The sequence below is a fragment of the Terrapene carolina genome, unplaced genomic scaffold (assembly GCF_002925995.2).
Source record: "Terrapene carolina triunguis isolate 2854851 unplaced genomic scaffold, T_m_triunguis-2.0 Scaffold192, whole genome shotgun sequence".
Classification (NCBI taxonomy): Eukaryota; Metazoa; Chordata; order Testudines; family Emydidae; genus Terrapene; species Terrapene triunguis.
The window spans coordinates 15,364,727-15,385,781 of NW_020664543.1; the positions used below are offsets into that span (position 1 = coordinate 15,364,727).

The following is a 21,055-nucleotide window of genomic DNA, read 5'->3' on the forward strand; positions in this document are numbered from 1 at the left end:
CTGTGCCTCCCCAAACAGCCTGTCCCCATCCGCCAACTCCCACTTCCCACCCCTTGACTGCCCCCCCTCAGAACTCCCGACCCATCCAACCCCCCCACTCCTTGTCCCCTGACCACCCCCCCCGGGACTCCCCGCCCCTGACCACCGCCGGGACCCCACCCCCATCCAACCCCCCCGCCGTCCCCTAACCGCCCCCTCCCGGGACCCCCTGTCCCTAACCGCCCCCCTGGAACCTCCCCCCCATATACCCCCTAGCTCCTTACGGAATGCGGCCCTGCGAACATGGGCAGAGGACTCAGGAGGAGCAGGGGCAGCCGCGCAACCGGAGAGAAGTGGCGGTTTCCCCTTCAAAGCGCCGCTTCTCTCCGGCCGGCTGTGCGGCCGCCCGGCGCTCCTCCTGAGTCCTCCGGCCGCGTTCCCCAAGCTCCCGCCACCCGCACCACCCGCCTGCTCCCCTGCCCCCGCAGTGCAGCCCCCCCCGCCCTGCAAGGGGTGCGCCGGTGCTGAGCTGCCCGAGTGCCCGGCCCTGGGGCCCCCTGTTGTTGGGGGGGCTTGGCCAGAGCCAGCCACGCTGCTGTCATGGTGAGCTGAGGCTGCGGGGGAGGGTGGACAGCAGGAGAGGGGCTGGGGGCTCAGGGGCCGGACAGGATGGTCCCGCGGGCCGGATGTGGCCCACAGGCCGTAGTTTGCCCACCCCTGTGCTAGAGAGTGCCAAAGAGAAAATGGAACAAATAGGATACAAGAGAATGAACTCCCCACTCCTCGTCACTACAGCAGCCTGTGGGCCTTCTACACCTCTGTAACCTCCGGAGCAGCGACAGGACCGGCCCCGCTGATATAGCCCTGGCAAGCAACCCACAAACCTCATGTTCCTGTTTAACCTCCTCCCTTCACGAAAAGCTCCTCCTACCTTCTTGTGAGTCATCAGGGACTGCAAGTGGCACTGCCCCCGGTCGGGGTGGGTTTCTGTCCGGGGCTCCAGGTTGTACCAGTGGTCATTCCTGCAATGCAGGTCCTGTAGATAGACAGACGGATGGATGGTTGTCAAACACCGGAGCGTCAGCGGTAGGGGGATGCCCATTCAGCTAATAGGATCCATCACATTAATACGGCAGGAATTTGTAATATTAGACAATTAACATTTATACTTAATTTAAAAAATGACCCATGGGCTGGAGGCACTTTTCCTTATTTCCTAAATTAGTCTAATTTTTCAATACAAAATCCACCAGCAGCAAAGCTGTTGTACATCACAGCATTGAGCATGACCAATAAGTCTTTGCTTATTTACGAGATAGCTGAGAATTACATTAGAATTACCTTGGCCTGAGGGATTGATGATTGCCTGGGGGGAAGGGGGAAATAGCGAAGGCCAGCAGCCCCGGTTAGTCATTAATTCCTTAAGGAAATAGGGTCCATTGGTGAGAGACCTGGGTTCTATTACTGGCTCTGCAGTTGATTGGCTTTGCAGACCTCAGTTTACCTTTCTGTCACATGGGGATTACAGGGCTGCCCAACCCCTGTGAGATTTAATTAATGCTTGTGACATGCTTTGAGATTCTCAGAGGAAAGATGCTATAGAACGACAGAGCATTATAAGCCTACATCCCCATGCTCACCTGCAAGCGAAGAACCAAGTTCCCAAGGAAGTCATCCTGCCCTTTGTCTTTCCGAGCCTCCTTAAACATCCTGGAAAGGAAATTATAAATCAGCTGGGTGAAATGAGAAAATCTTTTCCTGGGAATGTAAAACATCTATAGGCTGTGCAATGCACTGGAGGGGCCAATCCTGCACTGGGCCCAGGAGACGGGTGTGATTGGAGAGAACAGAAGAATGTACAGATGGTCTGACCCGGAATTGTCAATGGTCCATCTAGCCCAGTATCCTTTCTTCTTACAGTGGCCAATGCCAGGTGCTTCAGAGGGAATGAGGAACAGGGACGTTATCAAGTGATCCATCCCCTGTCGTGCAGTCCCAGCTTCTGGTAGTCACAGGTTTAGACACCCGGAGCATGGGGTCGTGTCCCTGACCATGCTGGCTAAGAGCCATTGATGGACCTATTTTCCATGAAGTTATCTAATTCTTTTTTGAACCCAGTTATACTTTTGGCCTTCACAACATCCCCTGGCAAAGAGTTCCATTGACTGACTGTGTGTTGTGTGAAGAAATACTTCCTTATGTTTTTTAAACCTGCTATTACTTTCCTTGGACGATCGCTGGTTCTTGTGTTGTGTGAAGGGGTAAAGAACACTTCCCCCTATTCACTTTCTCCACACCAGACATGATTTTACAGACCTCTATCACATCCCCCTCTTAGTCATCTCTTTTCTAAGCTGAACAGTCCCAGTCTTTTTAATCTCTCCTCATATGGAAGCTGTTCCATGCCGATAATAATTTTTGTTGCCTGTCTCCCTCTTGTTTCTATGATTCTGCAAAACCCTCTCTCCTTCACCTGGGAGTCTCAGCACCAAAATTAAGTGACCTGCTAAACTAGGGAAGCAAATGATAAGGCACTTTCTCAGCATCTCCTTCTCAACATTGGTGGATGCAAAGTGCCTGTAGAGCCGGAAACAGCCTGGGTGCAGAGATCATAAACACTCAGTGGTGGTTGATACTCATTTTCCATTCGAATATTATGCAAACTGAGCAATTTATTATGCAGATGAGCTGTGGCCCAAGACATGAGCCCCTGGTCCTCCAGGTGCCCCTGGAAGTCAGGAATTTGGAGACCACTGGCTCTATGTCACTACGGGCATGCCTACACTGCAGGCTAGCTGCCTGCCTTCGCCTAACCCCCCTATAATCCACACTGAAAGCTCTCAAAGGTGCATCTAGAGGAGCATTGTACCTATAGGTGCCAACTCCGTGGGTGCTCCAGGGCTGGAGCACATACAGGGAAAAAATGGTGGGTGCTGAACACCCACTGGCAGACCTTCCTCCCCCCCCCAGTGCCTCCCGCCGGTGGGCCCTGCTGATCAGCACCTCCCCGCTCTCCCCATGCCTCCCACCCAGCACAATCAGCTGTTTTGCAGCACGCAGGAGGCTCTAGAGTGGAGGGGGGAAGAGCAAGGACACAGCGCGCTCGGGGGAGGGGGCAGAACGAGGCGGGGTGGGGGTGGAGCAGGGGTGGGAAGAGGTGGGGCAGAGCCTTGGGGGAAGGGGTGGGTGGAGGCAGGGCCTGGGGAAGAGCTGAGGGTCAAGCACCCCCCGGCACATTGGAAAGTCAGCGCCTGGGATTGTAGCGCGCTTGAGTGCCCATCTTTGAGGTATGGGGCAGAGTGTGTGTTGAGCCCTGACCTGGCCCCTGACAGACCCATGGCTTGTCCCAGGATAGGGAGGGACAGAAGTGAGCAGCGTGCAGAGCCAGAAGCGCCTCAGCTTAAGGTGTGGGAGGGCTAAAGCCATTTCTACAAAGGGGTCCAGGGAAGACAGACAAGTTCTTCCACAACACACCACAAAACAATTCCTAGAGAGGCTCCAGTTGATGAGGAGCCATGAACTCTGGGATACGCCCCCAGAAATCCTTGTCCCAGCCACAGGTAGATGCGGTGCCAGTGTGGACACAGCTAACCAGGCATGGGTTCTGTGACCATGTTGGCTAACACATGCACATGAGCCAGGACACGTGGTACACCTGTCACAGAGACATGACGGCAGAACTGTGAGTAGGAAGAGGAGGCTGTGGCCCAGCAAGGAGGCGTTCATCACCGATCAGAGTCCTTGCCACATCCAAATTTCATCTCCATGTGCCCTGGTCTCTTGCGGTCTGCACGCTGGGTCTTGTTACTCCAGTACAGCAGATACCAGGATCCCAGGCTGGAGTACATCAGGCCCATCATTGTAGTTACCTATTTGGTGCTGGGCTGGGAAAGGAAACTATCTGCATCTCTCTTTAAGGACATTCCTGGTACATCTCCAGTGGAGCGCCATGCTCAGAGGAGGCTGCCCATTCTAGCCCCCCAGAGGAAACATTACTGCGGCAGATAAGGATTAACTAGTGTGAAGAACAGGACACCGGGGTCAAAGAGCAAATCTCCACAGGAGGGGATGGTGAGCGTGTGAGCTGCTCCCATGCCTACAGCACAGCAAAGCGAATGTTTGACGCCGACCACCCAAACTCAGCAGGGGAGCCTCCCAAGAGCATGCTGAACAAGGACCTCACAGCGCTGCACTCAGAGCAGCATTCAAGCCAAGTGCGTGCACTGCTAACAGAGCAGGGTGACTGACAGCCCGTCCACCCACTCCCCAGTACCGACCTCTTCAGGCCATGGAGATCTGTCAGCTCTCCCAGCTTATGCCGCACGGATTCCTCCATGTCCAAGTCCCTGCCGGGGAGGGTCAGAAACACAGCAGGTGAGGAGGGGGCACATTGAAAAATGCATCATTAACGTTAGTTTGCCAGGGAGCCGCGGGGTCAAAGTCAGGACTAAGGGAGAGGCCCCCAACACACGGACTCCACCGGACCAGAGGAAAGTCACAGAAGGGGGAAAAAATCAGGAGTTTGGGGAGGAGAGATGATGCCCAGATACAGTGCAGTGCTGGGGGCGGTATAAAACCCTGCAATGCTAGATGCGAGAGCTGCAGAGTTCTTGCAACAAGTGTGGCAGGGAGCCTCAACTCCCCACCCCCGCCCCGCCTCCAAGGCCATCCTCATCCATCAGAAAGAAGGCAAAAGGGCACAAGCCCCAGTTTGACGACGCCCGGGCACATCACCTTTGTAGAGATTACACAGACCCAGGGCACAGGGGTTGGGGCGAACGGAAACCTGGCTTTATTTCCTTGTCCCTCAGACGCCTCCCTCCTTCCTAGAACCTTGACATAGAAATTCAGGGCTGGAGTCTCTGTTGCCTTTCACCTCGTGGAACCCTTTCCACCTGTGCAAAGTGACTGCAGAATGCAACTCCTCTGATCCGACGGCACAGCGCACTCACTTTCCACAGGCGTAAAGGACAGTGTGCGGCCAATGGCAGTGGAGGACTGGGACCCGTGTATATTACTGGGGTTCCACACAGGGATCTGTGAGGGTGCAGGCTGCAGGAGTAGTGCTCTCAGAGCCCTGTCTCAGAGCAGGCTCTCTCCACACAGACCGGTCTTGAGTTTTCAGTCCCAAGTCGGCATGGGTGCATACGCTCGATCACACTCACCACATGTCCAGATGGAAGCTGGCGTTTGCTTCATCATCAAACTCCCTGCAGGACACAGAATCAGAAAACGTTACTGCTGGGATTTTGAGAGCATTTGCACTCAGGCCACAAATATTAGGAAGGGAGGGTGAAGGAGAGAGAGATTAAAGGCAGGCAGCCCCCCCGCCCCCACCACAAGCTAGAAACAGTCTAGGGCTGGGGTGTAGCTTTGTGTCAATGAATGAAGACGAGTCAGGCCCCTGAAAACCCTGGTTATTACAGCTGGGCTATCACAATTGCTCTCTAGTTCACTCGGGGCACTCCCAGGTTTATGGATGGACAATATGCTCCAGGTCCTCAGTTTGTGTTCTGATTCCTAGAGTGGTGGCAGGCCTTTGGCTGATTACCTTCAGATTTTTCTGGTTTGCCCAAGAATACTAGAAAGAGCCCCCAGGCTGTCAAATATGGAAGACACAAGGCAAAATTATTCATAGAAGATCCAAGGAAGTCTAATCCCTGCAATAGACCAGGCCTGCTGGACAAGAGCCAGATGCCCACTGAGGCGTATCAACTTCAAAAATTTAAAAAACCCCACATCAGCTGGTCTCAGAGCCTGGGTCTACAGACTTGGGTTCATGGGGCTTGTGCTACGGTGCTAAAAATAGCCCAGCCCCTTCGCTGGGTCTCAGAGCCTGAGCTCCAGCCGGAGCAGGAATGTCTATATGGCTATTTTTAGTGCTGGAGCGTGAGCCCAAGTCTGTAGACCCAGGCTCTGAGACTCATTGCCAGGGGTGTTTTGGTTTTGCAGCGTAGACATACCCTGAGAGATCATTGCACCTCACTTTTCCACTGTCTCCAATTTCTTTACCAGGCTAAAACAACACAGGAGCTTCTGCTCTTTCCAACAAGCAGAGGCCTGTGTTTATAGCACAGCATCCTGGCTTGTAATCCTGCCAGTCCCCCCACCCCTCACAACCTACTAGCAACGTTACCTCCCAGTTTATGTCAATCACAAAGACCAAACTTTGGACCTAGATTCCTTGCCAATGGTCCTTGCAAGCAGAGAGGAGACAGCTGTGGCAGCAGAGAAGGGAAAGGAAGGGACAAGGGGGAAGACTTACAGTATAAATGTCTCATTCCACACAGGAGTGAGAGTTTGATTTATGACTTGGGTGCGGTGGGTCTGGTCTTCGGGGATCATGTCTTTCACCACGGCCTTTAATGGCTTCTTGTTCTCCGGATGGGAGCTGCTGTCGCTGGCAGGCTCTTGTCTTTTTGATTCTATCCCCAGCAGGCAGTACGGGTCGCTGAACCCTACAACCACAAGGTATTAAAAAAAAAATATTCCTCCAACAGAATTATCTATTGTGACAAAATGCAACACCCACCCTTTGTACCAAGGTCCGCCTGCCTCTCGCGGGGGAGTGAACAATGATAACAATACTTTGCACTGGGCCCCTTCAACCTGAGGAGCTCAAAGCGCTTCACAAACATTAATTAATCCTCACATCACATCTTAAAAATAGGGATATTGAGGCACAGATGGGCGACCAACTTGCCCAAGGTCAGACAGCAGATGTGAGAACAGAACCCAGATCTCCTGGGTCCCAGTCCCCTGCTCTAATCAGGTACATATGTATGTGTGTCATACATGTAATCACACTTACCACTGACATCTTTACCCAGAATGCCTTTGGCTTGCTTCACAGTCACTTTCAGACAAAAAATAGGTTTCTGGAATTAAACAAAAAAACCTACCTCATCTCACCTGAAGGAAAAATCTCCATCATACACAGAAGTGAATGTGTGTTCGATTTATTTGTAAACCCCATGATAAAACAAGGAAGCAGCACACAGTTTCACTATTGCCAACCCCACACACTCAAATATCAGGCCCCAAAAAATCATGAGAAAATGGCTGAGAAAAGATCTTTTTAAAATAATAAATTTAGAGGGGTTTTTTTTAATTTGCCTTCTGTTTTTTTTTAGCTTTTATGGAGCACTCAGGTCATATTTCTCCACAACCAGGAGGACTAGAAACTTACTTTTTAAAAAAATGAAAGCTGATTCTCACATAATCACGTGACTCCAGAAGCTGGGAGTTTAAGGCAAACATCAAGCATAGCTCTCCCCTTCCTTCCTCTCTGTACACATCTGCCTGCTGCCATTTCTGATTCAGCTTTTGTGGCAATTACCCTCTCGCCAAGCCCTCCCCTTGATGCACAGCAGCCCCTTCAGAGCAGTGTAGGAAATGCAACTGACCACTGACCAAGAGTGAAACTGACCATACATTGTGCTGTCAAGCGCACAAAGTACTGTAAATAAGCAGAGGCTTGTCTTTATAGCATAACCTCCTGACCTGTGACCCTGCCAGTCCCCTTCAACCACTAGCACACATTACCTCCCAGACTGCATCAATCATGAAGACCAAAGTTTGGACCTAAACAAGCAGCAGGGTCACAACGTGTTCAGACGTTGACAGTATCCCTTTTAAGGATATGACTGGAAAGTTGCTGACGGACAGATCCCCTCAGCACCACGTGTGACTCTCTTTAGCTATTTCTTTTTGCTGTCAGAGGTCAGTGCTGAGAGAGGTGGCAAAGTTCTCTCAAGAAACAAAAACCAAACCCAACCAACAATACTTTCAATTGCTTCTGAGCCCTGATCCTCTCCCACCTCTGCACGGAGGGGAACAGATTAGTCACGGAACTTCCGAGGGACTAAAGAGGAAGCTGCTCAGTCACCTTTTCCACCCATGGGAGCCGTGGAAATATGCGGTAGAGTGGGCAAGGCCAAAGAAAGCATCTGAGGACAAGGGACTTATGGGAAATATTGCCCCCAACTCCTCAGCAGTGGCAGCTTCAGGCACCACCGCTCCAAGCGCGTGCCGCGGGGGGCGCCCTGCCGGTCCCTGCAAGGGCGGCAGTCAGGCAGCCTTCGGCGGCTTGCCTGCGGGAGGTCCGCCAGTCCCGTGGATTCAGCGGCAATTCGGCGGCGGGTACGCCGAAGCCGCGGGACCGGCGGACCTCCCGCAGGCAAGCCGCCGCAGGCAGCCCGCCTGCCGTGCTTGGGGCGGCAAAAAAGCTAGAGCCACCCTGCTCCTCAGCTCCAGGCCAGGTGCACAGAGGGTCTCTCTCCTCCAGCATCCACTCCCTCCCCTGGGGGCAGCAGAGATGGCTCCTGACAGAGCTGCTGCTGCCCACCAGGCTGCATTCTGTAATTCCACTAAGGAGCACCGAGTGGGAGGGAACATGCCTCGTGAGTATGTCAACACCGAAGCTGGAGATGTAACTTCCAGCTCAGGTCGACATACTCGTGCTAGCAGGTTAAAAATAGAAGTGTAGCTCCCATGGCTCGGACAGTGGGATGGGCTCGGGTCCCAGGCAGGACTGTATGCGGTGCAGCCAGCCCATCCTGCCGCCCACACCGCCACAGCTACACTTCTGCTTTTAGCGCGCTAGCTCATCTTCCTGAGCTGGAAATTTCACCTCCAGGTCCTGTGCAGTCGTTCCCACGGTCTGGCTCCTATCTCCTTTTCATAACTGGTCTTTCAGCCCCACAGACTTGGCAGAGGGGACAAAAGCTGACAGGTGGGGGATCATCCCATATAAGTCACCTACTTCTTTCCAGAATCTCACCCTGGCTGGTTGGTTTCCCTCCTTGCTCCCCAAAACATAAGACTTTAATCCGGATTTGATAGCAATGACTTTCAGTATCAAGGGACAAACTTGGATTATGGATAGTCCACCCGGCCCTTAGCTAACCAGCTGCTATCCTACCTAAATAGGGCACAGGGTTTAGGACCAATCCTTGGGGATATCCATATTAAACATATCTCTGGCATTGACCTAGCCTCTATGTTGTTCCACATAACTGAAGCACTGAGGTCAGTAGCACGTGTGCAGGCTATAGATACACACGGCCATGTCACCTGAACATGTTACCACTCTGTAGAATGGGGAATCCCTTGAGTTCTTGCTACAGATGCGCTGCCCTGGGGCGGGCACACACTTAAGGGATGATGCCTGTATCTATCACACATTCATGTACACACACGAGCTGACCCTGCTGAACTCAATGGGAGTTTTACCTGGCCTGGGCCCACAGGGAGAAGTGACCCGGCACAAATTCTGCTGGCATTGCAGGAGACTGCGGAATAGAAATGTACGGAGAATGCCCCCACTTATGGGTGGTGTGATCTGGGGGAGATGAGCAGACTTTACCTCCAAGTCTCTGACCCGCTGCAGTATAACGTGATGCTCCTCCGGGTCCATGCTGAAGGCCTGTTTTAAATATTACAGAAGATATAGGGTTGGCTTTATAACAATGGGACCTGGGATACATCCAAGGGCTTCCCATCTGGAACCACTATTCCCTTCCTCTGGGAGCCAGCTGGCACTCACAAAGGGTTTGATGGGAAAGGAGAGAACAGCTTAAATTAAGCCTAATCAGGACCCAGACTCATGAACACTTGGGCACAGTCCAGACAGACTTCCTAGCCTGTCCCTCCCCTAGATAATGGCTTCTTCCCGGCCAGACTGCTCCTCTCAGCTGCACTTCCGCTCCCAGCCCCTGAGCGGACTCTGCTGCCCTTCCCCTTCCCTGTGGTTATTATTTTCCTCCCACTCCCAGGTACCCGACCCTCCTGCGACCCTGCTCAGGCAGCTGGCTGGTGTTACTCATGCTGCTCTGTGCTGCTGACTGCTGCTCTGACTATGACTCACGCCTGTGTCCAGCAGGGCCCCTCGAACTGCAGGAGCTCGGAGAAAAGATTCATGCCTTATTCCTGCTCTGCAGAGCAACCCCAGCAGCTGCAGGGATCTGAAATACGGCGAGAAGAACTCCCGCTCAGTGTGGGACAGAGGGAACTCCAGGGTTGGGGCATGGAGGGGGCCTCTTCCCAATGTGGGACTGAGGGAGTTTTGCAGGCTAGAGGTAGAGAGCGAGCCCCCGTCCGATCGCAGGATAGCAAGAGGACAGGAACGTAGGGCAGGGTTTCAAGGAGCTGCAGGACATGCACTTTCCCTTGACCTGGATGGGCCCAGGGACTGACCTTTTGCACATACTCGTACAATTCATCGGCATCGGCAACATAAGTGGGTTCGGGCTTGCCCTGGCGGTGCAGGATGGTGTAGAGAACCTCCTCGTACAAGAGGTTGAGCTGCAGGGCAAGAGGGTGACAGGTGACAGTCAGCTCCTCTACTAGACATTGTGTGAGCTAGTCTCCGGCATGCTGGATGATGTCTTTTCTGGGGCGGGGTGGGGGTGTGTGCATGGATTGTACTGTTAAATGTTTCCTCCATAAAACACAAGGGGAAACGTGTTTGCTCTCCTTTCACAAATTGCGTCTGCTGCCCAGAATAAGCAGCAGGACATACTGTCTAGAAAGCTCCTGGCCATGTTATCCCATGCCTCAAATCAAGCCTGTTATACTCCCCCTTCAGCACTGACCCATGCTCAGTAGAACACACTTGCTTTCGGGCAGCTTTTACAGCAATGCACTTCCCAGTGCTTTGCTAGCGGGAATAGCTGAAGCCGGAGCAGGCTGGTAGCAACTGGACATTGTTATAATCAAGCCTAGTTCTAGAGGTGTTTTGTCAACATGGCAATTGCCACTAATCAGCGTCTTTGTTGGCAGTCTCCACAGAGGACTAGTAAGTACTCCATAAGGCTGGAACCTGTGCTAAGGCACATTGCAGGGAAGCTTGCATTGCCACTGCCTGTCTATATGGATAGAAAAAAGGACGTCCATATGTAGGGCTGCCAACCCTTTCACCAACACTCCATTGATTAAAGAAACAATGCCAGACTCATACCTCTCGCCTGGAAAATCGGTGGGACAGGTCCATCTAGAAGAAACAAGAAAGACAGAGACACGTTTCCATTCAGTTTTGATGGCGTAACAACCGTTTTTTCATCAGATGTTTTTTCTGAGAATGCAACAAGGCCACGGGTGCTTCCTTCTCCTCTCTGCATGCTTTTAAAAACGACATGTAGATTGTGACAGATGCATTAACTTCCTCCAATAGCTGTGTTAAGTGCACGGTAGCATTGTGAGCCAGGGATCATATGGACTTCCCTAGGGGTGGGGGACCACAGCCCTTCAGGCGCTAGGACAGCAGGGGGGTGGTTAGGCAAATTCACTCAGGTTTAACACCTCCCAAGAGGCATCCGAAGAAGTGGGTTGTAGCCCACGAAAGCTTATGCTCTAATAAATTTGTTAGTCTCTAAGGTGCCACAAGTACTCCTGTTCTTTTTGCCAACACTCGAGAGGCTCGCATATACTGCTTCAAACCAGAGTCTCTAGAGAACTAACAGACAAAAAAAGGTCTTTTAGATAAATAGCCTGAGTTAAACTCACTCAGGCCCTGCTTTTGCATCCAGCAAAAGGGCAGAAGCTTTTGTACAAGGGAGGCCCCATTCCTCCCTGGGACAGGTTAGAAGGACGTGACCCATTCCTGGAGGTGCTTGTTCTGAGCTGTAATGAACTTGTGATAGGGTGACCAGATAGCAAGTGTGAAAAATCGGGACAGGGGGTGAGGGGTAATAGGAGCCTATATAAGGAAAAGCCCCAAATATCGGGACTGTCCCTGTAAAATCGGGACATCTGGTCACCCTAACTTGTGACCACAGAAAACCCCCTTGGTAGCGTTTGAAGGGCTGATCACCTGCCGGAGCCCTTGCTGGAGCTGGGGATGATCTCTGGCAGGCTTATTACCATACATGTAGGTTCTTTGATTGTTTTTAATGTTTTCTCTAGGATGCTTTTACCTTAAAAATAAATGTGCTTGCTTAGGAAGAGCTGTGTTGTAACTTAACTGTGGGCAATTACGCTGTTTATAACCTCCGAGAAAGGGAAGCAAAGCAGGCTTGCTTAGCCAGTCTAACTTGCTGGGGAATTCACAGTGTAGGCAGGGAACTGTGAAGCCTGAAAATAACCCGGTCAGCAGGGAGAGAGACACATGACTCTGCCCAAGAGAGGTAATGGCCGGGGAGTGAGAAGCCTAAGAGTGGATGCCCTTGGTGGACCACAGAGGAGAGAATACAGGTGCAGGTGCCCTGAACTGCGACAGATTATTTTGGAGAGGCTCAAGCACATGCATAGCCTGTACTTCTAGATCAGCGGTTCTCAACTTTCCAGACTCCTTTCAGGAGTCTGCTTTGTCTTGCATACCCCAAGTTTCGCCTCACTTAAAAACGACTTGCTTACAAAATCAGACATAAAAATACAAAAGTGTCAGAGCACACTATTAATGAAATATCGCTTACTTTCTCATTTTATCACACAATTATAAAATGAATTAACTGGAATATATTGCACTTACATTTCAGTGTATGGTACATAGAGCAATCCAAACAAGTCATTGTATGAAATTTTAGCTTGTACTGGCTTCCTTAGTGTTTTTTATGTAGCCTGTTGTAAAACTAGGCAAATATCTAGATGAGTTGAGGTACCCCTGGAAGACCTTGAGAACCACTGGTCAGATGGTCTATTGGCATAGTTACACACCCTCTTGGAAAATCTCAACCCTCCAGGGCCTACAGGTGCTGTTCAGAGAATCATTGCCAGACAACTAACTGCTCCATCACAGGAGGGCCACCTCACTACACAGGGCTTTGAAGAGGTGCCTTTAGGGCTGTACTCACAACTCTTTGAGGGATAGTCATGGGTCTAGACAACAGCCCCTTCACTGGGGGTTCATATCACTGTAAAGGGCCTTGACAGAATGCCAACAGAATGTCACAGGCAGATGGGCAGGGCCATACACAGTGTGGTCCATGAAGTCATAGAGCCCGAGCAGTGTGCCCATCAGAGCGCCCCTGCACTAAACACAGCCGTTCAAGCTTCGATAGTCTGGTCCGGAAGGTCTCAGCATAGCACCTCCACCACGTCAAATCAGAGGCATGGCAGTCGCGCCTCACCGGAACTTACAAAGACCCAGCCACTTCGCACTCAGCGTGGGCGAGTAAACAAAAGCCCTGCACCATACAACTGAGACACCTGGAGAAACAGCAAAATAGAAACTTACACCCTTCCCTCACGGCAGGCAGAACAAACCTTTCTGAGGTTTCAGTTTAACAAGGGATACAGGCAGGTTCTGCACGACCCAGTAGGGTTTGGTGTGGCGACGAGGCGTGGGGCGTCTAACAAAATACTCCTCCTGCTTGGCATCTGTACTGTGCAGCACTTTCCCTATCAGAGCAGCTCCACCCAATGGATTTATTTCAAGGGGGCAGTGGGAGGCACTTGGAGGGGAAAGGCAGGAGAGGGGGACTGGGACATACTACCCAACAAGGTCCCATGAATCCCCTAGTCAGCCCCAGCTCATCCCTCCATTCCCCGGTCAACTCTGCAAGGGGCAGAAGCAGACAGGGGACAGTTAGGGGGTGTGGAGCACGTGTAGCTGGGCTCAGTAACCTAAAGCAGGTGCAACCATTGGGTATGAAAGGAGAAGGAAAGCTAGTGGAGAGATTTGAGAGAGGGCAAATACTACTTGTCTCCCAAGAAAAGAGAACGTTTATTTTAAATAACTGCAAACTTGTATTGTATCCCAGGTGAGGGAAGGACTTTCTTTCATTGCTCTACACAGGGGAAGAGTGTAGTTTGTTTTTGTTTGGGGATAGGTTGATCACCCTCCTGGAGAGAGAAAGCCCACAGTGTGACAGGACCCAACCCCCCAGGAATCCTTCACCAGGAGCATAACTGACCTGAGAAATTCTTGGCAGCAGTGTGTCAGAGACAAAGTCTGTAGATACATTTTTAAAAGGCTGGATAACTTTGTGACCAATAAACACTTGTAACTAGGCAAGCCAAGAAAGATAAGTTGAGGAGGACCTAAGTCTCATGCTTTCAGGTGTCAGTTTGTTGCCTCAGGAAGGAATTTCCTCTCCCCCCACACTCACCATCAGAAGAGCAGAACTGACCACCTAGGTTGGTGTCCCTAGCTCTGAAGCCTCAAATATTGGCCACTGCTGAAGGACACATGGTCATTTGGTATGACCAATCCTATGTGCCTAGGGAGTGCGGCACATTCTTCACTCAGGTCCTGGGTTCAGTACAGTTAAAAGCAAGGCCTTTACGGAAGCACCAGATGCTTCTCTAAGGAGATCTGGGATCTCCTGGTACTTTTGAATGTTTCACATTCTAGTCTGGTGGTGCTAATGTGGACACAGATATCCATTCTAAACAGGTGGCTGTTCAACACTGGGAAGAAAAAAATCCCCCATCAGGAGGAAGAGACAATTTCTTCCAATTCAATTATCCAGGCCAGTAATGGCAGCCGATCAAAAGTGGCAGCAGAGCCCTTTGCTACAGACAGTTCCTTGGAATCCAGTATTAATGACGCCAGGAGCAAGAGTGCGGGCTTGGAGCAAACACATCTCGACTCAGTTCAGGAGTTACTGGTGAGGGACAGATACATTCAAAAGAATAGGAGAGATGCTAATGTGGCGTTTGAGCTATGTGGGAGATGAGTATCTTGTTCTATTCATTATGAAGGTCAGTAGTATGCATGATTGATTCAAAAAAGAAGTAGATACGTTCATGGAGGATAGGTCCATTAATGGCGATGAGCAAGGAGGGGCAGGGATGGTGTCCCTAGCCTCTGTTTGCCAGAAGCTGAGAGTGGAGGACGGCATGGATCACTTGACATGAATCACCTGTTCTGTTCATTCCCTCTGGGGCACCTGGCATTGGCCACTGTCAGAAGACAGGATACTGGGCTAGATGGACCTTTGGTCTGACTCAGTATGGCTGTTCTTATGCTCTTATGATGAAAGAAAGGACACATGAGATTCTTGGTATAAAGGTTTGGGGAATTCCAGGGATTATGGCGCAAGGTGACTAGAGGCTTCTTTACAAATAAATGGCTAAGATTTGTAGAAAGGAGCCACTAACCCCCACACTTTCTCTGTACAGCTTGTTTTCCTAGAAACACCATGATGTTTGCATTTTATTGTCATGTCACACAGTCAGTGTGATTTCCCTTTGAGACAGTGTTGTTTTGGGTTTATAAAGTTAACACAGAAAAGCCAAGAGGACATATAAATCCTAACTGTGTTTTCCAGGAAGGAAATACTGTCCAGACAGCATCATTATGTTGCTCCTTGTTGATATATGGGTGCCTCCTATTAATGGAGAAGGGGTAATAATAGTATCTGATCATCTGAAGGTTACACATTTGACCTTTGCTATGAACAACAACAAAATGTTTGATCTCTAGTATCAAGCGTTGTTTACTTTATAATACGTGGGTCATGATAACATGGTGGATCCTATATTGCAGCGAGGTGAATTTTTGAAAACTTGCTTAACTTTGTGCATTATGTAAAAAGCAATTCAATCAAAACCAAAAATTAGACATGGCTCTGGATCTACAACACCCAAGCATGGCGCACGTTTGGAGCTGATCCAAGTGGGGCATCGATCTGGTCCTTTTTTTGTTTAATGAGTCGGACCAGCACTTCTGATCCCAACAACCCCCAAACTTTGGGGAAGTTCAGCTCCCAGCTTTGCGGCTCAAGCTCATCTCTAAACAAAATGGGACCTTTCCAGCCAATGTCCTTTCCTCTGCCAAAGCCAAAGATACCAGCAAGTCCTCACAAGCACAAAGTTATTTCTCTTCAAAGACTTCTCTGCCTGGTAGTAGGGGCTAGTGCAGGGATTCTCAACCTTTTTCTTTCTGAGGCCCCCACAACATGCTATAAAAACTCCACAGCCCACCTGTGCCACAATAGCTGGTTTTCTGCATATAAAAGCCAGGGTCGGCATTAGGGGGAGCAAGCAGGGCAATTGCCTGGGGCCCCAGGCCACAGGGCCCCCCGTGAAGCTACATAGCGTAGGCTTCAGCCCTGGGTGGCGGGGTCAGGGCCCTGGGATTCAGCCCCATGCAGTGGGGCTTCGGCTTTCTACCCTGGTCCCCAGCGAGTCTAATGCTGGCCCTGCTTGGTGTCCCCCCTGAAACCTGCTTGCGGCCCCCTAGGGCGCCCCAGACCCCTGGTTGAGAACCACTGGGCTAGTGCACACCCAGTTAACTCAGAAGGTGAGTGGGCCTTTATTTCACAGGTATTCACTCACTCAACCACAGCCCGAGAACTGAGCAACACATTCCTAGCACGTAGCATCGCCTGATGAGTGGTGATTTCACCACCACAAACTGGGTGATTAGGTTATGTTTTAAGTGGACATGGTATGGTTTAAATTCTCATGTGACCTGTAGCATTAGTCTCGCAGCAGCATAATGACTAGGCACAAGAAATCAGGCGTGGGACAGTTAAAGGACAGTGTGAAAAAGCATTATCACAGCGCCTTGCAAGAGATCAGTTTCAAATTTTCCTTAGGCCACAAGTGAAATGAGTGTTCCTTTTAGCTCAGGGCTCAGCACACACATAGCACATCACAAAACCACCATTCAGTTTCACCAAAGGCAGCCCCCACAGCGCAGGAAAGGTCCAAGAGCGAACTATTAAGTCATGGCAGAGGCAGATGAGCGCTCAGTAGCACTGGAATGGCAGAGGTGTAATAGCTACATTACTTACAGGATCTGTGTGGAAAAAAGAGATGGAAACAAATTTTTTAATACAAAAATTAGGGCCAAAGTAATCCCAGGGGTATTTGACTGAAGTCAGTAGTTACACCCAGGATGAATTTGATCCTTAAACTATAGGGGGAGGGAAAGCCATTTCTACCCCCGTTGTTCCAGTCTGCTAGGTTATCCCTGGCAAATAGCTGGAGACAGCTGGAAGCTGTATTTCGCTCTTTGGTTCCTGAATAGCTCTGCTTGCAACGATCCTCTCTAAAAGCAGCACATTCCAGCTTCTGCAGCCTCCCGGTCCTTGGAGCACCTCCAGTCTTGGAAACACTGCATTTATATTGTCCCCTACACCGTGCTTGAAACAGAGTATTGTCCTTCCCCCGGAAGCAGAGTGTAATGACCTTTCTCCCGCAAGCTGTTTCTGTGGATCAAAAGCCTCCCAGCCCTCCAACCATCCTTCAGACTGAGCCACAGGTGCAGCACTGTTTCAAGCACAAGTGGAAAGGTCTTTGTTCTTCCTCAATACAATCCCTTATCTGCTGGACCCCAGTTCCACTTCTTCCCCAGTTGTAGGCTGCAGCGGGACTGTAAGAGGGGAGGGTAGATGCTGCTTTTGGCTCGCTCTCTCTTTCTCGACACTTTCATGGCCCCCCATATAGAAACAACAGTCTCTTTCTTTCTTGCCAGTGTAACCCACACACCTCCTGGGTGTGGTGTTCTGTCCCAGCTAGTGGCACCAAGACCACTAAGAGAGATCAAATGAGTCTGCTCTACAGCCTTAGCTAACAGCCAGTTGGCTTTTAGCTCATGCTTTAAGCTCCAGAGGCCCCTGGTTCGATCCCGCCTGCCGATGACTAGGGGCTGTCAGCGTTGCCACCCGCCTATAGGAGAAATAGCTTGATTAATTTGAGAGGGTGTTTTTGTTCTGGGGTTGGTTGGTTTTTTGTTCTTTTGCTCATTTGTGTGTGCATGGAGATTATTAGGGAAAAGCTAAGCTGAAGAACCAGAGTTTGCATTTAGTGCAGAACGTCCTGAGGCCTGTGGTCAGTCTTGCCTCGAATGGGAGGGAGTTTCACAGTCTAGGTCCAGGTCTTGTGAAAGTCTCCTGCACTCCTGAGCCTCTCTTGTTAGTGGACAGTTTCATTGGTCAGGCAGAACATACCTGATGTGGAAAATCAGACTTGCAGAGGGAGAGGCAACCTGCCAGATAGCTATGGCCAATCCCATGGAGGGCTTTGATTATCAGGACAGATTAGCTTGGGGAGCCAGTGCAGATAGCACCAAGATGTGGTCCCAGGAACCTTTACGACGAAGTACATAGGCTGCTGTGTTTTGTACTAGTGGGAGATTTTTCCAGAGCACGTGGCTTTGAGCTGCAGTAATCAAGCCTGCGTAGGATCAGCTGTTGTACAGTCTTTGGGCTTGTTGCAGATGGAAGTAGTATTTTTAGCTGCTAGGGCTACTTGGGAATACAGTAGCAGTGAGGCGCCCAAAAGGACCCTAAGACGGTGGATCAACAATCCCAGGGCAGATGCCCTCAACTGTGGAGGATGATATTCAGAGTATGTCCTTCTTCACTGGTAGAATTGCAACGGTGGAACATCTCTGGCAAAGAAGCATAGTGCAGATGCCCTAGTGCCTGCCCGCATCAATCTCTCACTGGGCACTTTTGCCCTTGCTACTCAATAACCATGACTACAATGAGGTTTCTCTTCTTAATCTCCCACCATTATCGCTCCAGTGGTGCTTGGCACAGTGGCAGTGCTAATGTAGACCAGCCAGCAGTGTTTTTACCACCAGGTAATCTAGACCTGCTTGAAGTCTACACTGGAGCGCCCCTGATTGCCAGAATTGATGGAGCAGCAACAGTGCTACAGCAGTGGTGAAGGATTGAGAGCGTTTAGTGTAGACACAGATCATATAGGGCCAAGCACCTTCTCCAAGGTGTTGAGAGCTCTCATCTCCTTCTAGGTTGGAGACTTTAGCCCTCAATTTTGGACCTCAGGGGAACCTCAGGACTTAGTAGCCCCTGGCTCTCCTCCTAGTCCCTCCGTGTGCCAACAATTAAACCCCAGAAGAAGCTCTGTGCAGCAACGTCTCAAGCTCTGAGCAAAGTGGGAGCGAGGGGAAGTGAGAACACCAGGCATGAAATCAGAGACGCATAGCATGCAATGTAAACACCTGTTTAAAATGAGAGTAAAGAGACCACATACGTCACTGCTGTCCTCCCCAGGGCCGTCCCCCGCTGGCATCTCGCTGACGGACTCCATGCTGGGGTGGATCAGAGCAAGTCTGTGCTGGATGCAGGAGGCCAAGCCCCAGAGAACACAGCTACAGCCCTGCTTATTTGGGCTTGAACAGCCCTCCCCACCAGCATCACCTCCTCCGCCCCTCCCCTTGTTCATATGCTCAGAGGAAACCACACTCTTTATCTCACCCTGACCATTTTAACAGCAACCGGAAATGCACAGGGGCCTCGTTCAATAGATCTTGAGCTATACTTTCTCCCCTGCTTGTGGACTCCATCTGGGGTCTAGCATTGGGGAGGGACTGAGGCTGCGTTCCTCTGATCCACGGCTGGATCCTCAGTTTCTTTCACATTATTAGCTATCGAGAGTTGTAGGTGAATGTGGCACTTTACAGACACCCAAGGAGACATCTTACAGTTCAACTCAGACCCAGGCAATGCAACTGAAACAAGAAAGGCTCTGAAGCAGAGCTGTCAGGGATAAGATGGACCAGGGAAGGCTTTGCAAAAGGAGTGGGAACCCAAGGGGGCGATTGTTAATGGGTGGGAAGTAAAACGCTGTTTCAGGTGTGGGGGCTGAATGAGAAGGGAGCAGCAGGGAGAGAGAGCAGAGCACAGGGCCTGTGACGGGGAACTGAACGGAACACGTGTGAAGATGCAAGCAGAGTCGGAGCCACACACAGTGTCGAAGGCGAGGATGTGGTGTTGAGGTCCTGGTCCAGGGTGTGACGCCAGCTGTGGGGCTTTACAGGGTGGAGTTCACTGTACACTCAAACGCAGCGCAGGAGAGAATCATCCAGACTCCATTCCCGTGAATTTGTCAATAGCAGAAGCTGTCTTCAAACCAAAGCCCACTGCATCAGAGGGGGTGGGGAATAAGAAATGTGGCTCGGGTGCAGGTGATCGTGTTTGATTGAGGTCAAGCTGGGCCTACTCCAGTCTCTGCAGCTCAGCTCTGTACTGAGGCCACTGGAAAGAGCTAATCCAGTTAATCATCCCACTGTATTGCTGGAATGGAAAGGGAATTATCCTCCCTAATGCTGGAAAGGGACGCGCTGAGATGTCTGTTCTCCAGCAGGGGTTTCTGACCGGGTGGAGCAGATTTCAGAGAAGCAACTCCTCTCTAGTTACTGGAAGCAGAGTTACAAGTTTTGTTTTACCGGCACTCTTCCCTCTCACAAACAGTTTATCTGATTGCAAATTACTAGACAGATGAGTTAACGGCAGCAACGGCCATCCCCTTCAAGAGATGCCTATCGCAAGGGTGGGCAAACTTTTTGGCCTGAGGTCCACATCGGGGAATAGACATTGTATGGTGGGCCATGAATGCTCACAAAATTGGGGTTGGGGTGTAGGAGGGTGCTCTGGGCTGGGACTGAGGGGTTCGGAGGGGGATCAGGGCTGGGGCACGGGTGCGGGAATGCGTGAAGGTTCTGGCTGGGGGTGCAGGCTCTGGGGCGGGGCTGAGAGGTTTGGGGTGCAGGGTGCTCTGCTGGGATCGAGGGGGTTGGGAGAGCAGGAGGGGGATCAGGACTGGGACAGGGGTGTGGGGAGAGGCTCAGGGGTGCAGGCTCCAAGCAGCGCTTACCTCAAGCGGCTCCCGGAAGCAGAGGCATGTTCCGGCTCCGGCTCCTATGTGTGGAGCGGCCCCTGATCCTTGGAGCGGGGCCATGACACGGCTTCCGGGAGCCACGTGGTGTGGCCCCCGACCTGGCGCCCCAGTGGGAGCTCGCGGGCCAGCTTAAAACGGCTCGCGGGCAGGATCCAGCCCGTGGGCTGTAGTTTGCCCACCCCTGGCCTATCGAAAGGATCTGAATTCCTGTTCACTTGATGTGTGAGAGGGAAGGATGGGAACCCAGAGAACCCCACAATCAGAAAGAAAAGCAGCCTAGGAAATCTCAAAGGAAAGAGACTAGTTGCTCTGGCTACTATATATTTAATGTATGTGTGGTGTGTATGCAGATAAGGATGGGCTTGGTCTTACATTTAAATAGTGTCTTTTAGCCAGGAGCACGTCACACGTTCACTGCCCATAAGCATAATAAGCACCATCTTGACTGACATTCCAGGGACCAAGCTAAAAGCATGAGTTGCTACAGCTTGAGCTAAAGAGGACAGGCTCCATAGCTGGGGCTGTAGCAGACTCATAT

At 51.0% G+C, this 21,055-nt stretch overlaps 1 protein-coding gene across 1 annotated transcript in view; it reads right to left on the bottom strand.

Moving 5' to 3' along the window:
- The window catches only part of UNC13D (unc-13 homolog D), a 40,957-nt gene extending 22,030 nt beyond the window's left edge, over nucleotides 1-18,927 (bottom strand). The window contains exons 1-10 of the mRNA XM_024214139.3: nucleotides 18,871-18,927; nucleotides 10,940-10,972; nucleotides 10,177-10,284; nucleotides 9,347-9,406; nucleotides 6,791-6,857; nucleotides 6,245-6,437; nucleotides 5,145-5,189; nucleotides 4,257-4,325; nucleotides 1,620-1,689; nucleotides 911-1,015 (exon numbers count right to left, since the gene is read on the bottom strand). Of these exons, the coding sequence (XP_024069907.2) occupies nucleotides 911-1,015; nucleotides 1,620-1,689; nucleotides 4,257-4,325; nucleotides 5,145-5,189; nucleotides 6,245-6,437; nucleotides 6,791-6,857; nucleotides 9,347-9,406; nucleotides 10,177-10,284; nucleotides 10,940-10,972; nucleotides 18,871-18,927 (807 nt within the window). The remainder of the gene's footprint in view (nucleotides 1-910; nucleotides 1,016-1,619; nucleotides 1,690-4,256; nucleotides 4,326-5,144; nucleotides 5,190-6,244; nucleotides 6,438-6,790; nucleotides 6,858-9,346; nucleotides 9,407-10,176; nucleotides 10,285-10,939; nucleotides 10,973-18,870) is intronic.
- Between the last annotated feature and the right edge of the window lie 2,128 nt (nucleotides 18,928-21,055).